Raw genomic sequence first — 17,724 nt, 5'->3', positions numbered from 1 at the left:
TTTATTTTAAAGCATTGTTTGCAGATCTTTTTTCTGGGGTTGCCACTGTGTGATCTTCACAAAATTTCTTAGCCTACTGCTGCTTGAATTAATCAGAGCAATTGCCTGAACTACCAGGACTGATAACATTGCTCGTGTAAGATTAGATGTCTCATCCACATCAGCTCTACCACTGTGACCACTGAGAGCTCAGAGAGGACCAGCTGAAGCCACGTGGAATGACTGCAATCTGCTCTTAGTGGGGTTTAGAAAAAAGGCCAAGTACTTACATTTCTACTCGTGGAAACACTCGTGGAAACAAAATGATCTCTGGACTTGACAAAGTTGTGCTAAGAAATGAGTAGAGACAAAAGGATTTATCACAGTATGTAATTTCATTTAAATATTAGAATGTTACGTTCTTTAAACTGTATATTGCAACACTTATTTATTAATAAACACTATTAAAAATGCAGGGATATAAATATACCAAATACAGGTTATGAAATAATTAGTAAGTGCCTACAAGTTTCATTAAATATATTTATAAAATAAAATTATAACAAGTTAAATATAAAAGTTAAAATTTTTTTTCTTGACATGGGAAAGACACATACTCTTTGTTCTAATGTGTCTGAAAACAATATTCTGTTAAATTTAGGTACTCAGTGTCTTTGGATATGTCCTTGCATAGTAAATGACATACTTGATCACCTTGTGATCTAATAGCATGCCTTCTGCCTCTGTGGACCTGTGGCAAGCACATGACCTAATTCTAAGATGCAATAGAAGGTTAAAAGCACAGGTTAAAAGAAACACCTAAAAGACTCAAAAAAGCCTATTAAAGTATTACATCCCTTGGTTCTCTGAAACAGAATACTGAGTATTCAGTCTTTGAGGGAGCAGCTGCTTATATTGCAGCATATATAAGCCACTTCATTACTGAAATGCTCTGGCTCAAGTTTAAAAAAATGTTATCCAGATTTCGACTTCTCATTACAATTCAAGAGAGAAAAAAATTCCAATCTCTAAAAAAAATCTTGACAGTGAAACTAAACTACTTCCTGGCCAAATCCACTGCACGATGCTCTTCTTCTTTCGCCTGTGGAAAAGAAATCACAATGTCTGAATTTATACCAAATGAAATGTTCAACTCTTTTTATTTCTTTTTTTTTCCACATTTTTAAATGAGGTTACATCTCCTGGAATAAAATATGTCTGTGTTGCACTGCTTTTTCCCTGCGCGGGCTGCCCTTCCTCTGTGCGCAGACTCACTTTGCTGACTCAGTACGTGCTTGCACTGACCATCCAGCTGTGCTGAGGGGATGGATGATCCTTCAGGGCAGAAACTGCATAGAGTGGCCTGTGCCGTGTACAAATTTCTGCCTACCTAGAGAATTGCAACCTCCCTTTTTACTGGATGTAGCTCAGTTCCTTCAACTGTGAAATCTAATTTCTCCCTGGAAGAAAATAAAATGCCGTGTGGAATTAGCTGTAAACATTTGTTCCATATGATTTGAAGAGACATGAAAGATCTAAGGATCTTTGATTATTTTTCCATGCTTGAAATTGTGCTTGTACCAAGGATTGTTGCATTTTCTTTGCTTTCTGTAACACAGAGGCAAATATAAAAGGTTTGTTACTCCAACCGATCTTAGAAACAGGACTTGGAAACCTTCTCACGTTTCAGAAAGAGGGCTGCCGTGAGGCAGTTCTATTGAGTCATAGAATCATGGAATATCCTGACTTGGAAGTGATACACAACAATCATCAAGTCCAACTCCTGGGAACAAGCAAAAGGGGCTAGGACATGCTGGAGGCTAGAGGTACTATCTCTAGCATTCTGTAGCTGCTGCTTCTGTTTTCTTCTGTAGTTTGGATGTGGTGAAAATTTGCATTTTCTAATAGCAGGCTGTAATGCAGGATACTCCATCTCCTTCCCTCCTGGTAACCTTTTTCTTCAGGAGACTGAGCAGATGGAAAACTAAGATGGAAAAGGAGAGCAGTTATGACAGGAGAAGCTTGGAGAAGAACCTGGCTAATTTATGGTGGCTGGGGAAATAGCCATGTTTAAAGCATGGTTCTTCACTCAGTTCAAAATGCTGGCAAGGTGAAGCTCCTGACTCTGAAAGACACAGAAACATGTCCTCCACCCAGATGAAGTAAACAAATTCGTTGGGAAGTGCTTGTCATTGTGGCTTGGCTCTATATCCTCAACAACATGAGCCAGCAGGGGTAGTCTGGGGAGGGTGTGCCCGTGGGTGTAGAGGGACCAAGGCAGGATGGTGAGGTGTGGTGGGCTGGGGCAGAGCAGGGATAGTGACAGCCCTGATGGAGAAGTCTGGACAGCAGGGAGCAGTGTAGGGTGGGGGAGATGGGAGAGAAGACGAGCTAGTTACAGGACCAGCTGTCTACAGCAGGCAGAGGCTGTGGGTGGGGGTAAAGGCAGGGCCTGGGGCATCTGGTGGGAAAGTAACACAGTCCTGGGTTAGGCAACTGGCTGGGCAGAAGTGAGGGTCGAAGTAGGCAGGAGAGGCACCAGGCAAAGGGCACTTGTCAGTCAGGACAAGCTGTTGCAGAACTAGAATACTCTCATTCTGCTATGTGGGCATCATTGAGGAAAAAGACTCCACAATCTCCCTCCACCCCTGCCCCTCAGGCAGGCCTACTGGTGTGAGGATGTCGCAGCAAGCTGTGTTGGCATTCCCTGTACTAAATGTGGCCAAAGATCACTTTATTTCATAGAAATACCTTCTATTTTTACTATGCCTTTTATCATTAATGCCTTTTACAGGCATAGTTCCATGCAAGTTCAGAGAGATGTTTTTTCTTCATTTCAGGTAAACTATTTCAGCTCAGTGAGCTGTTCCTTCAGAGCTCTGAAGCAACACAGAATTTGGAATAATACACATTTTCTGTCCAGTTTCAAATAAAGTAGATGTAGAGGGCAAGAGCTACTAATTGTATAACTTTCAAGTCGTGGATAGACATGCAAAACCAATCATCTCTAGTTACTTACAAATTCTATTAGCCTTCCCGGTGAGCCATAAAATTTAAGTTTGAATGTTTTGATAAACTGACCTTTTTCCAGTCCACCACACTCGAAATACAATTTAGTTAATTAAACAAGTTGCAAAGCACTATCTTGGTGTTTTTAATTTATGATTAAGGTGATTCTAACTCAGTGCATAAAAAGCTATCTGAAATGAGACAAGCAATCTATTTTAATATGGCAAAATGTAAACATAAAAAGTTCAAATGCATTTCCATCAAACCACAGTATTTAAATATCGATATTTATAATGCATCCTTTTGCTATTCATTTTAACAAGTCATATTTAGGCTAGGGGATGGAACAGTTTCCTGACCCTGCTGTAATGGAAACCAGCGAAAGAGACAACTGCAATACACATGGAAAATGTAATAATCTTAATCTTTTCTGTCTTCTAATTTTAGAACTTAATTTTAAATGGTGCTTTAAATTATCCTACATTTCAGCCCTTGCTTTTCAGTCAAAAGGGCATTGTGTATCTTTCCTCGCATTACAAGACGTGCAAAACTATACTTACTATTTTGTATGTTAAATGGCAGTCTAATTTCACTCCATACAGCAAATTTATGTTCCCCCACTTCCCCTGAAGCTCTCTTGTTCCATCAATCTTTTTTCTGTGCCATTAAAAAATTGCTGAGGGACAGAACTTTATGTATACAGGATAAAAAACCAAAATTACTTTTTGGGGGCATGTCACAATAATTAATTATTTATAAAGGGGATATTAGTGGAATCTAGCCTCAAATCCCTTAAAATGTGGTCACTGAAGTTTGTTTAAACATGCATTCCATTTACTATGGTTTAGGATTAGCCATTTGTTTTCGATGTACCAGCTGACTTCTATGTGAAGTGGGATATTATTCCATAGGGTGACAAATTGCAATCCTACTTGTTCATGTCGTGATGTACTTGCCCACCTATGCTTTGAGTAAGAGGTTGAATTCAATGACTCCTAAAAGTGTCCTTCAAAACTAGACTATTCTGTCCCTGTTTTTGATTGTTGCCAACATTATGCAAACAGTATATCTTGCAGGAATAGCTGAAAGCCTGTTTTCTTATTTGAAGATCTCATCAGCCCTGCACATGGTGGCATAAAGCTGCAGCTGAGGTCCAGACCTCTCCTACAGATGTTTTAGGAAGCAAATCCATGTTACTGTCATTTGAGCACTACTTTACTGTTTCTGTGACCTGAGCTCCCTCTGAAAGAAGTATGGACTTAATATATCTAAATTGCATAATCTGTTATCCCGATAATGTGACTTTAGATCACTGAGGTTTCATAGTATTTTTTAAGCAATCACTTATCTAGACAAGTAAAGTTAAAAATGTAAATTATATACATTTGTAATATATATATCAGGTAGGAAATAATTTCTTCATATTATTGCCAAGCAAAGTATCTGTCAGGTATCAAATGACCATAAGATTAAAAACAAAGATAGATTTAAGGCTTATTTTTTTTAATCACCTTCAGATCTCTTTAAATATTTTTACACAAACTTGAAAGCCAGTTTTAACATAATGAGAACTGATTATTTTCACATACTTAACTGGTTTCAGTTGTTGAAGATGTAAGCAAACTACGAAGTGCCTTGTAATTGTTTTACCAAGGTTTTAAAGACCTATGTACGTGTGTAGCTACCAGCATTTGCCAAAGGGCAAGGCTGAAACATCACATCACCAATAGTAGTATCAAGCTGACTGGGGACTCTGTACAAACTAGAGATAGATATAAATAAAAAAAAACCTGTGGGACCTGCGTGGATGTATTTGAGAGTGCTGAGAGCTTGCTGATGTCATTGCAAAGCCACTTTACCATTTTTGAAAGGTCCTGGAAACCAGAGGAATGTCCTGGACAACAGGAAGAGAACAGGTATTATTCCTATCTGTGCAAAGAAAGAAGCAAGAAACTGCAGGCTGGTGAGCGCACTCTGGAAACAGTATGTAGCATGTCCTCATGGAAGCTATTTGCTTACATGTGAATGGCAAGATGGTGGCTGGGACAGGCCAAGTCATATTTACCAAGAGTAAACAACGCATAACCTCCTTGCCCTCTGAGATGGAACATGCCTAGGGGGTATAGGGAGACCTGTGGGTGTCAAACCTTGGTATTTCACAAGGTGTTTGACACAGCCTATCCCAACCACCTCGTTGGCAAACTGTTAGGATACGGATTGGGCAGGCAGGCCACAAATCCATAGGAAATTGGCTAAGTAGAGCTGAAAGGCTGATGGTTAATGGCTCAAAGGTGAACTGAGTGAGCTCATGGGGGTTGATGCACATGTGACGGTCCAGGTGATGAGACCAAACATGCTCTTGAATGAGCTTGTGGAATACACCAAATCAGGAGGAGAGGTCAGTAGACAGGAAAGGAGAACCACTGCATAGAAACACCATCAGGGTCAGCAAGAACTGGAGAGAACTGCACGTGGGTTGGAATAATCACAAGCAGTTCCACAGCCTGGGAGCTGGCTGGCAGTGACACAGCTCTGTGGCCAAGACCCTGGAGTTCCTGGTGGGCAGCAATGAATGTGACTTGAGGGGAGGGGAGGGGAGGGAAGGAGAAGGGAGGGTGGAGAGGGGAGGGGAGGTTTGGGGGAAAACTAATTCCATTCTTCATATATGAAATTAATCAGATATTAAATATTAAAAGTTATTCCCAGGGAAGGTGGAGGCACTCTTCAAAAGGATGCAGAACGACAGGGCAAGAGGCAACAGAGAAGTTGCCTCAGAAATTCTGTCAGTATATAAGGAAAAAATACTTTACTGCCTGAAGAGTTTTTAATGAAGTTCTCCAGTGTCATGCTGGAATCTGCTTTGCTGGAAACAGCCAGGATACATGCAGAGCTATCCTTTCCCGCAGGAGTTGGGACTCGGGAGGTGCCTCCCAGCCAGACTGTGTTTCTCAGGAGAGCCAGAAGGTGGCACGGCTCAACAGCAGGAACAGTCCGCAAGCGGCACTAAGGGTTGTTATGTACTGGAATAAATGCTGAAAAAACATGTTGATTTAGGGAAAAGGGGCTCAGTAAGATCCAATTCTAGTTCAGAGAGGGTTACTCAGCATAGTTTATGAAAAGAGTTTATTTTTTGGACAGTTTTGCATTAAGGGTGTGTTCTGTGCCCGTGTGCCCAAGCCAGGTAACACCATCCTGTTCTGGTAGCCCTTCCTGGCACAGAGTTACCCCGCAGCTTAGTGGTGTCTTCCCCAGCTTTCCTCTTCTGACAGGAAGGCTATTTGACGAGTTAAGGAGCACCTTAACAACACCTGTAAGTGCTTTATAGGTAGGCAGTTTCAGGATATTGTGTAATGCATATGTTGAACGAATGAAAAACATGACCTTCCAACACAGCAGGGACGCTAAAGGCTGATCCTCAGAAAGTTGCATCACTGGTGACCAACAGAACCAGAGGAGTACTGTACTCTGACAGAAGTCACGAATATATCAAAACCAATGTAATAAGACAGACTATTTCTGTTGATGTAAAAGAATTCCGGTTGAGTAATATTTGCCTTAGTAAACAGAAGTGGATGAAAAAAAGTGAGGGATCACAATGTACCATGTTCAGGTATGTCCTGAATGTTGGAGCTGGAAGGTTTTCCCAAGATCTTGTCAGCTTGTGTATGCATTACCTTAATCTCAGGAGAAGCTCAAGGAAATGAGCAGACATGTAATGTAAACGGTTTTTATAAGCTGATGACTACTTGCACCTGAAAGCTTTGGGATTACTGTCAGTTTAAAAATCTTAGCTGAGTGCTTGGAGTAAAAGCTGATTAATCTTTTTAGTGTTGGATTTATAGTATTGAAATGCCATTGCTCCAAATTACAGGACAAAGAGGCAGGTCCAAAAGAACAGTTTGAAGGTTCTTATGATGAAGTAGAATATGTTTGTATGAATGTTTAAGGGGAACAATCTGAGCTGTCAGAAGTGGTATTTGATGGATTAATGGTGGCAGTGGGGTAAATGTGATGAAACTTGTTTAAAAAAAATTCAGAAAAAAATTTCAAAGGGCTTACTGTTTGCCCTGGAAGCCCACAGGGGTCAGAATACTCATTTTGAAGAGTGGGAGGAAAAAGAGCACCTTTCCTTAAGTTACTTCTTTGCCACGTTTGGGAGAGAATTTGAAACATGGTCCTGTGGAGCTTGTTTTGCCGTAGGCTGCAGAGAATTCAGGGTGGTTTCTTCTGGTCTTTGAAACTGCTTCTCTGAAATATGTACCGGATTAAGAGATGAAACCAAAACCTCTCCAAAGAATTTGTTTATTACCACTACACTGCCAGTCTTTCTCACTGGCCAGTAGTTTTCTGGGTACTGGAACTGGTGGAAAAGGATGAATGTAGTGGGTCTCCCTGTTTGCTTGGAGTAGGCAACAAAGCTTTAGTTCAAACTTTTACTCACAGTGAGGCAGAGAAAGTGAGTGAGACGCACTCCTCTGCAAAGGTGCCAAGACTGTGCTGTAGAGGACATCAGAGAGATTTCGGGGCCATTTCTATGTCCTTATGAGTGTAGCCTTATATATTATATAAAATGCCCACAATGACTAGCTGACAAGGATTGTGTCTGGGTTTTTTAATGTTACTTTTGCCAAAATCACTATTTTTAAAGTTTTGCATTAACAGAAATGGATTTTTGTTTTTATTTAGCCACAAAACCAGGGATCTTGCATCTTCGAAATGCCATAATTGCATTCATGTGGTGCTTCTCAGCAAAGGTAATTAGCTTAACGAATAGTGAGGTTCTGATATAGTTACATTGCTGCTTGTTCTGGAGCTCATTTATTGTGTGACAGTTTGAGGATCTCTCTGCTATACTCCACTGCATAGTGTAAGGATGCCCTCAGTCATCCAAATGTCTTCCTTATGTCTTGCTCATGCTTTCACTTTGAAAAAAAATTACTCCTCCTGTTCCTCTTAATGTTTAGCACTTACTGAGTTTAGCAGACAAGGTGGGGCTTCAAAATTCAGTCAGTTAAATAAATCGGTGGAAATTTACAGCGGCAGAGGTTGTCTGATGGCCACAAATGAAGGTGAAATGGAGAAGAACAGAACATTTCAGTCTAGCTTCATCATGGGAGTAGAGTCGGGTCACTTAACAGCCATGTGCTGGAGTAGGAAGCTCTTTGCCCTGGGGGTGTTGGAATTTCAAAAGGTTTGTTTGTCATCAGCCTGATAATGTCAGAGCTCTGACACCAAGATCCAGCCATAGCAAAGGGTCATGAAGAGTAACATATGGTTATTTTCAGTCTAAATTGCCTTAAATGTAAAACCAATGCCACTAAATAAGGCTCAGAGTGAGGACAGAAAAGGGAGAGGAGGAAATACTATATATCCTCAAACGTGATTCAGGGCACAGGAAACACACTCATCGTGCATACAGACACTCTTTCTGTGGTATATGTGTCCATCCTTCCACCCTCCCATAAAGATGGCAATACATGTGCACAGCAGCACACCTTTCTAGGGGAAAAAAAAGTGTTAATCTGTCCTTTAACTTATCTGTGTTTTCTTGATCTTTAAACTGTGTGAAATGACAAAGTAATTGAAAGGCCTTGGATATGCTGTCTGTTTACTGAATTGAATCTTTGGATCTGCACTTTGTACAGACAGGATACCGGTGTAATCTGTATAAATGAAGGAATGCTGATGTCTGAGTAAAAACGCTTAAAGAGCTGAGAGTTAGGCTCAGGGTTCCTCAGTGCTAAGCAGTGTATAACCACAGAGGTAGGCCAACAGAGCTCTTACTCCTAAAACCCCACAAGGAACACCATTATTGCTCTGCAAAGTGCACTGTCTTATTCTTGGAGTGCTGGTTTTGCTCCATTCCTTTATGAAACACAAGTTGAAAAGTTTAAAAGCTTAGATTTCAATTTATGGTATTCATGTTTTTCCAGACTTTCTGTGCATGTTAACAATCAAATTTTGTCATTCTTGTTGACTCTCTCTGGACTACATCAATGTCCTTTCTCTGAAAGGCTGCCAAATATTTCACAGAGGCTTATAAATGTTTTAAAAGAATAAGATTTAATTCTCCCTTCTTGTTTATTTGTAGTCATTTGTTCTTGTTGATGGTTTCATGAGTCTTCCTCACAGCCAGGCCATCCCTATGTATTTGTGTAATATAAGGGGTTCAGCTTTCACAATGTGTGCAGCAAATTTAGGAAGCAATTCTGCAGTTAGATTCAAATTCTAAATTAGGTTCATTAGGTATAAACCCATATGAAGATAAGGCAAGAAAATGTGCTGAATCTCATACAAACGAAAACTACATAGTGCTGCACATTGTTGTTGATGAGGTTTGAAAGAAAGTGCAACATCCCACTAGCTGGCTTATTTGAATTTGAATTGTGTTTGAGAGTTGAAAGTAAGTTGCATAATGGCTTTGTTGAACCAAAATATTTGCATTTATAAATCCATCCTCTGAAAGAATTCCTGCCATATTCTTTATTGCACATGTTCCAACCATAATGCTGAAATACATGGAATTAGTACTTAGAACAAAAATGACTTTTATGACCTATTCTGAGTCAAATCTGAGCCTTATGACTCAGAGCAGTGAAACTGTGAAAGATATATTGAGCAAGGGGCCAGTCAATAATGTATCAGGCCATGCATTCTTTGTATCCAAGACAACCTTAGTTATTCAGATATGTCTGCTCTATTTGAAGGGCTGCAGGAAGGTTAAATGTTAAATCTCAAGATTCTGAGATAATAACAAGAAAAAAATCTAGGAAAGGTTTCTTGGGTTTATTTTTAACTACCAGAAAGTATAGTGGAATTGTGTGATCTCTTTCCACCATAAGAATAACTTATTGATGATTGTTCAAATTGCAGTTTTTATGCAAAAAAATACTAGATGTCTGATACCTCTGCATTTGAATTTTACACATTTCACTTGAAAGGAAAGTTTTAGGGGATGAAAACAAGATTCTATGGAGAGAGCAGCTTTTGCTATTGACTGATCTCAACAATTCCTGATGTGTATGTCTCCTGAAAACACTTAGAGCATTGGTGGAGAGAGGGAGTAGCCTTGGTTGTAGCTGCTAAGGACTTTGATAAAACTTCCTAGAATCTGAAAGGTTTCATGTTTTTCAGGAAATGGTGGTTTAAAATGAGCATTTTCTTAGCATTTCAGGCTCCCAATTGAAGCCAGGGGACCTTGAGGAAGGTGCCAAGTGCCACTCTTCTCCTGTACCTGTCCCATCTCCAAAGATCCAAATTCTGGTTTAAATCTGTCTTTGTAGAAGTGCTGTTTCTAGAGGGAATATCTGTCTGAGACCTTGGCAACATATAAGTAAAATTTACTTATGTTCAAAATCCTGACTGAGGCATTGAATTTCAGCTGGCTAGGAATGCTGAGCCGATTCTCAGCCTCCCATCTCTTGAAGCAATGTTGTGCCCAAACCTTTTGCAGGTTTACACAGCTGAGAAGTAGTTCTGTGTCAGAAGAACTTCAGCCAGCTGTGCAGAGGCTGATATGCCTCCAGAGCTGATGCTATGCAACACTAGCTAGAGCCTTGCATATGGGAGTAGCTCACTGCTGGTCATGGACAGTGGGCACACTGTTAGGAAGACACGGATTACCTCTTTCAATTTAGCCTCCAATTACCAAATAACTGGCTTCTGGTTAGCCACAGGAAACTGAACACATGGGAAAACAAAAACAAGTCTGGCCAAAACAACTGGATGAATTTTGTGAACATTCAGAAGAAAAACACCTTTTCTAATAGCCTTTTTCTGCATGAGCGTCATTTACAAAAAAGGAAGCTGAGGTAAAGGAGAAAATGATCTATCCAAGGTCACTCAAACTGCTTTCTCCTTGGCAGAGGCTGTTAGTTAGTGGCTTACCTTCTGCTGTACTGTTTTGACTCACTAGAACCACAGAAGTGTCGTCATTTTTTGCCAGCTTGTTTCTGTGCATTGCATAAGTTACACCGGCTCATGGAGAACTCTGATGAACAACATAAAAGCTGGCACAAACAAGGCAGCACAGAGTGTGCAGCTGGCAAGAGCAAGCTCTTATGGTAGCTCACCTTGACATGGAACTGCTTCCAACACAGTGCTGGTGGCAGGGCAGGGCAAAGGAGAGCAGGTGTTCTCAAACTTCATTAATCTGTTTATTCTGTCTGGGAGTGGATAAAGCCAATGACCCCCCCCTTTTAATTCTGTAATATTATGCTTTGTTGTGGGCATGTGTGTGCTTATAGAGAGAAAAGAACCCCTTTTGAGTTATTTTCATATTATATAAAGATGGACAAGTTGATTATTTTTGGGAGTAACCATGGACAAATTGAGGGAAAGCAACCCTGTGTCCTATTCAAGTGCACATGGGAGTGTTGCAGGTATAGAACCTCGTGCTCTTGAGTCAGTCCACGAAGATATAAATTCAACCCATTAACACATTTCTAATTTCATGCAACTTTTTTGTTTCTAGATGTGTTGAGTCATCAGGGTTCACATTATCAAACTTGTCTCTCTTTCAACAAATGCTTTTGTTTGTTTGTTTGTTTGTTTAATGTAAACGATTTTTTCTTTATACCAGAGCAGAAGGGCTACCAGAAAACAGTTACTATTGTGAAATTAACACTACTATGGCAAATGCAGCTGATGCTGAGAGGGAGCAGATGCACTCGGCCAAGGCCTGGGGAGTAGTTCTGGAGAGTCAGGAGCCTGGCTGAAGCCAGCCGAGCTCTCAGGAGGGTGCTCTGCAGTGTGTTTTCTTTGGAGACAAGAAGTTCTTGCCCTTTCTCATGTCCTGGCTGCTCTTTCCCATTCAAGCAATGCTCTCAGTTGTACTAATGTAACTGTGGTCTTTGCCATAAACTTATTGCTATGTGCAAAAAAGAAGTGCGTTTTCATGATGAGGGCTGGGAATTGTGATGCAGTGTTAGGAATAGGAATATGAGAAGGGAGGAGATGGCATCACATGCACCTCTTTCACCTACTCAAACCCCCATCTTGAGGTGGTGATGCCTTTCTGCTGTTACACGTCAGAGTAGACTCCTCTAATCCTCCTGGCTCCTGCTCTTTGCCTCCACGTCCCAGCCGTGCTTTCTAAAAGCAAATAGAGTCAAAGCAGTATTAGCATCAGACACATTGGTTGGATTCTTTTACATGAAAATAAATTTTATGAAATTAGTCTCTCTTCATTTGTACCCTGAGCCTTATGTTGTTTCAGTGCAGCAGTACATGTTTGTAGGAGGATGGTCACAGGGGCAGCGACCTTCAGTTGGAAATATTGTAGTGTGCCTTCATCCTTAGCCTTGGGACAACAGCTTTCTTTTTTTTTTAATTTTTTCCATTCCTCTGAGGAGGATCTGATTTCAAATTATGTTAAAAGACTTAGGGTTTCTTTTTTTTTTCTTGACACTGCCCCAAACAACTATGTTCCATTGGCAAAAACACTCTTAATTTTTTAGTTACCATTGAAGTGGTTTTTATTCCTCCTTCTCCACCTTTTTTAACCTGGCAGAATCTCCTAGGAAGAAAATATGGATCTGGTTAGGTCTACAAATGGTGGTGTGGGCAAAGCATTCTGAGTTGCTGGGACACTGTTATCTGATGTATGTGTCTCATTTGGCTATTATGTAACAGAATTTGTGTGTAAAACTTTATTCAACTATTTAATGAATAGCAGTCTCCCTTTGGAGGTTAAACTCATTCATTGCAGTAAATGCTTTGATTAAAACCAAGCACTGTTTCAGGGTGAAGAATTGGCTCTATCTGATGATCACTATATGGCACTTGCTTTAAATGTGGAAGATGCTTTGCTAACAAGAGTAAGTGGTGACTAATTCATCTTTAAATTGTTCTAGTTGTGCATTGCATTTTAAATTGCTTGACCACAACCAGCAGTAACCCTTCTGCAGAGTTAACAACTGTGGAGGAGCAATGGGTGCTTGATGTTATCCTTGTAAAGTTCTGAGTGTCTCTGCAAAGGAGAGGTAATATTTGCCTTTCTCTGTTGCTTCTCTTCTCCACTGTTTTTCGCAACAGTATTTGATTTCAGCAAGAGGTCCAGAGTGACCTGCACAGAAGCATGAGAATCCTCTTTTTCTGGGCTTCTGGTAGCATTCATGCTTGGATGAGCAGCCTCTCTGCCAGTGGCAGCTCTCTGAAACTTGCCTTCAAGAGGTGATCCAAGGGTAACTGCATTGCCTGTTCCCATAGTTCAGACACCTGGCAATGCTAAATTGGCATTGAATAAAGATGCAATATTACAGATTACAATTCATAATGAAAATCACTGTTTTAACTGGGAGATGATAAACACAAATTTTTTGTTTTGAGACACGGCTTCTAAGTTTTACTATATAATTCAAGGTAAAATAGTGGGGTGTACTGAAAACCACAGAAGGTTTAGAGGGAAACTTGTATGTAAAATAATGAATATCCCACAAAATGGCATTTCACTTGATGAATGGTGTAGCACCAACACCATAAATCCCAAAATTCTAATTTTAGAGAGCTAAAAATGTTAGCAATACCCCTGTAGTTGAGTTATACATTGAAGTAACTTTTTATATATCCAGGATAAAGGTTAGAAATAATTCAAGTTGAAGCTCTTTGATAAAAAGGGAAGAGGGTTTCACTATAACCTCACATATGAATTGATAAGAATATTAATGTGGGTATGGAGATGAATTAACTGTCCTTAAAATTTGACTTTCAGGAACCTTTTTATGCAAATGCTGTCATAGCTGTACAAAATAGCTGTACAGTCATAGCTGTACAAAATAGTGCTGCATACAAAGAAATCTGTGTCTCCAAAACAATACAGGTGTTTTTGTTGAGGTTGTGATAATTTTGTGGACACCTGCAAAAACTACTTTTTAATGTTTTGAAAGTACTTTTCTTCATCTTCATAAATTAAAAAAAAATTGTTCTGGACCAAATTAACTCAAAGCATAAGTAAGCAGTGAGCATATCATTATTCTTCTCTATGACATGTATCTGTGAATTTAGTCCAGTGATACTGAGATGTCCCTAATTTACATGTAATTTCCTTATTCCTGCCCTCCATCTCCTCAGTTTTATTTCCTCATTCAAAATAACTGCAGAATTCCCATCACTTTCAGTGGAGTCAGAATGGCAGGATGGATGTCATCTATTTTAGTCATTTAAAGACACTTCCAATGTATTAAAAAAAACCCCAAACACTAAAACAACAAAACAACCAAACAAAGAAAAACAAAAAATAAAACCTCATGTGATGGGCCTGGATGGGTGAGATGCAGTGTGAGAGAGATGGGGCAATGGAGATGTGTAGACAGACTGAGGAGATGAAGGAGATGGTGTGTGAGGGGCATGAGAAGGCCCATGAAATAGTACAGGTGAGACTAGAGGTGACAGGAGAGGTTGGCTAAAATACCCACCTGCCTAGTGGGGAGGTTTTTGGTATGATAGATGGAGCTTCCCTCATATGGAGAGTAGGGGGCTGTTAACTGCTGCTTCCTTTTTGTAGTGACTATTGAAGTGTTTACTTACATAGTGAAGATAGAAGGTTTCCTGGAAAAATAAACTGACACAGTAGGCAATGTATATATATATATATTTTTTTTTTTTTTTTAGGGCAACATGATTTCGGGAGGCCTGACTTGTGGTTTATAGATGCTTAGGATGGGCTGTACTGAGGCTTTCACTTGGAGTAGGTGGACAGAGGCTTTTTGATAATCATTGTCTGTATCAGTTCCTGCATGGGACATTACATCTGGTTTCATTGGCCCTGTATTCTAGATGCCCACATATACTGCTTTGTATTTGACTTCTGATCTCCTCCTCTCCCATCTAATTATACTCACGGACTTTCTCAGTTCTTGGCTTTATTGTCCCAGATCTGTAACTGGTTCCACCTTAGTTTTGCTGAAACTACAACTTCTTTTTGTGAAGCTGAGCCAGAGAGGAGAGAGCACAGCACTGTTTTGTAGCTTCGGATGTTGGGGCTCATCTGAGGTGAGCAAAAGCAGGTGGAGAAACGTGTGACCCTCTGCCTAGCTGGCAACTGAAACCAACTAAGGCCCAGAAATGCCTGGCCAGTGGAAGGTATTCTGTGCCTCAGCAGTTACAGTCCAGCTAACCAGGGAGTTCAGCAGCTGGTTCACTCAGATTTAATTTGCAGTTCTTTGAAAACCTCAGAGTGAGTATTATGTGCTTGTGGGAACAGCCAGATCTGCACACTCCTCTGCAGATGTCTTGGCAGTGCTTTCTTCAATATGTGGTTGCAGGAAAAATTGACCATGGCTTGTGTTGTGGTGCTTCTCCTTCTGCTTTCCTCATTGAGAACAGTCTTAGGAAAATGTGGGGTTTTTTGTATTATTGTTGCACCAAAACTTGTGGTGTGCAGGTTTAAGTCCTAGCTAATTTCTTCTGCTCTTTCTCCTGTCCTAGAAACAAAACAAAACAAAACAACAAAAAAAGAGGAAAGTTTAAAGATAAAAGAGTGAAGAAGGCAGAAAAGGTAGAAAGGTTCAAAAAAGAAAATAAATGAGGAAATGAGAGGAATAAAGAAAGGAAAAATAAAAAGTGTAATTTTTCACATTAGGTATAGAAACTAGACAAATTGATTTCCACTGTTTGCTGCAAACAAACTGTGCTCCTTCTATTAGAGTGTGTATTTTTATTCTTCCTGTAAAGTATTTGAGTTTGTGGTTATTTTGAATATAACTAGCACTCATTGAGTTAATCTGTATCCCTTGTTCCTCAAAGTAACTTAACCATTAGAGGTTTTATGGCTTATGAAAATTTGTGTGAGACTAAACTGAAGCTAAGCTATTTACAGGTAATGGAATCTTGATAGAAAGGAGTACTTGATATTTGAGAGGCTCCATCTGCCTTCTTATGTGAATTGATGAAGACATTGCAGCCTAAAAACTGCAGGTCTTTATTACCACATCTCCCTGGTATGCTGCAACCAGCTGTTGAACTCAGCCAAAGTATTGTACTCTGCCCTCACAAATGTAGCATGTTTACATTCCAAATGAATTCTCAACATGCCATGCCTTACTGAGAATCTTTAAATTTGAGCTGCTTAAATTTTCACCAGCAGTAAGTTTTCTTGATCTGCTAATGCTGATAAACATTTCAGTGGTATTTTTCCATGCACCCTTCCAACACAGAAAAATCAACAGATAATAGATATGAAGTTATTGTATACCTAATTTACCTTGAAATCAGGTGAAAGCCTCAGCTATATTTGTCCCACAAAATGCAATTCTAGTTATTTTTCTCCATTCATGCTTCCTCCAACATGCTCTCTACAGTTGAAGCATACAATGTGTATGATGCCTTTAACAATGTGAGTTTTCTACTGATGTCACCACATTGTACTTTATCTTTCAGTATTTTGCTGTGGGTCCCTCCTATCTTGCAAAATGTTTTGTGGCATTGCTCTGCTTCTGTGGTCCTGTCTTCTAAAATTCAGTGACTGACTGATGACCCCAAAGCTGGACACAGCAGGTGGAGTCTCACAAGAGTGGATGGGGAGAATCACCTCCTTCAACCTGGTGGCCACGTTGCTTTGGATGCAGCCCAGGATGCAGTTGGCTTTCTGGGCTGCGAGTGCACACTGTTGGGTCATGTCCACATAAAAGTGCCCGAGGTTGTTTGTTCCCAGGTGCAGGACTTTGCACTTCCCCTTGCTGAATTTGAGGTTCCTGTTGGCCCATTTCTCCCACCTGTTCGTACTCCTTTGGAGGGTGGAACAACCATCTGGTGTCAAACACTTCATGTTTGTTTACATGTTTTTTCTTTCCTTAAAATGTATAAAGGCTGTTTATAGACAATCATAGAATCATAGAATCAACTGGGCTGGAAGAGACCTCTGAGATCATCAAGTCCAACCCTTGATCCAACACCATCATGGTTACTAGACCATGGCACTAAGTGCCACATCCAGTCTCATCTTAAAAACCTCCAGGGATGGTGAATCCACTACCTCCCTGGGCAGCCCATTCCAATGTCTGATCACTCTCTCTGTAAAAACTTTTTCCTAATATTCAACTTAAACCTCCCCTGGCACATCTTAAGACCATGCTCTCTTGTCTTACAATGTAAAGATTCATATTAGCATCCAGATTAGAAGATTTTCAGTGTATTTAAAATGTATACATTAAATATATTTCAGAAGTATAAATTCCCTTTCATTGAGCCTCAGGAAAATTTTTTTCTTAATACATACTTGTACCTCATAGTAATGAAGTTATAGGCATCAGAAAGACATCAAGCTTATATATTTCTTTTTAAAACTGGGAAACAAAACCACCACATTTTTTTCCACATGTCTGGTCAAATAGGAAATTGTCTTGGAAAAATTTCAGTGGTATACTAGGGTAGTATAAAATGGAAAAATTTAAATACTGGCAAAGAGAAAAAAAACTTTTAAGTTTACCTGCTTATGTAATTGCCTGTCCTAGTAACTTTCTTGTGGCAAAGCGTGTCTTGTGTCAAAAGAATGGATGTATGATTAAAAGTGCTCCTGTTTCGTGTTTACTTGCTGTTTCTGAATGATTAAAACAAAGAATTCAATCTCTCCTATCTTTTGGGTAAGAGGTTTTGAATGTGAATGAGTCAAGATGCTTATTTTCACTCATAATTTTGGGATTAGAATGCAATGTGTTAATAGGGATTGATTACACACAGTTCTAGACAGAAAAGTCACTGTCTTCAGATACAAGGTCTAGGTAAGAAAGAATGCCTTTG

The 17,724-nt window shown here is 39.8% G+C and overlaps 1 protein-coding gene across 1 annotated transcript in view; it reads right to left on the bottom strand.

Annotated features, from left to right (window-relative positions):
• Nucleotides 1–13,195, bottom strand: part of BMX (BMX non-receptor tyrosine kinase) — a 39,667-nt gene extending 26,472 nt beyond the window's left edge. The window contains 2 exon segments of the mRNA XM_027689241.1: nt 11,969–12,081; nt 12,983–13,195. Of these exon segments, the coding sequence (XP_027545042.1) occupies nt 11,969–12,081; nt 12,983–13,195 (326 nt within the window).
• Nucleotides 13,196–17,724: the final 4,529 nt, after the last annotated feature.

Source organism: Neopelma chrysocephalum, unplaced genomic scaffold (genome assembly GCF_003984885.1).
Source record: "Neopelma chrysocephalum unplaced genomic scaffold, ASM398488v2 Primary Assembly neopelma1_76, whole genome shotgun sequence".
Taxonomy (NCBI): Eukaryota; Metazoa; Chordata; class Aves; order Passeriformes; family Pipridae; genus Neopelma; species Neopelma chrysocephalum.
Note: the sequence above shows the minus strand (reverse complement) of the source record. Positions and strands in the feature narration are given on the sequence as shown.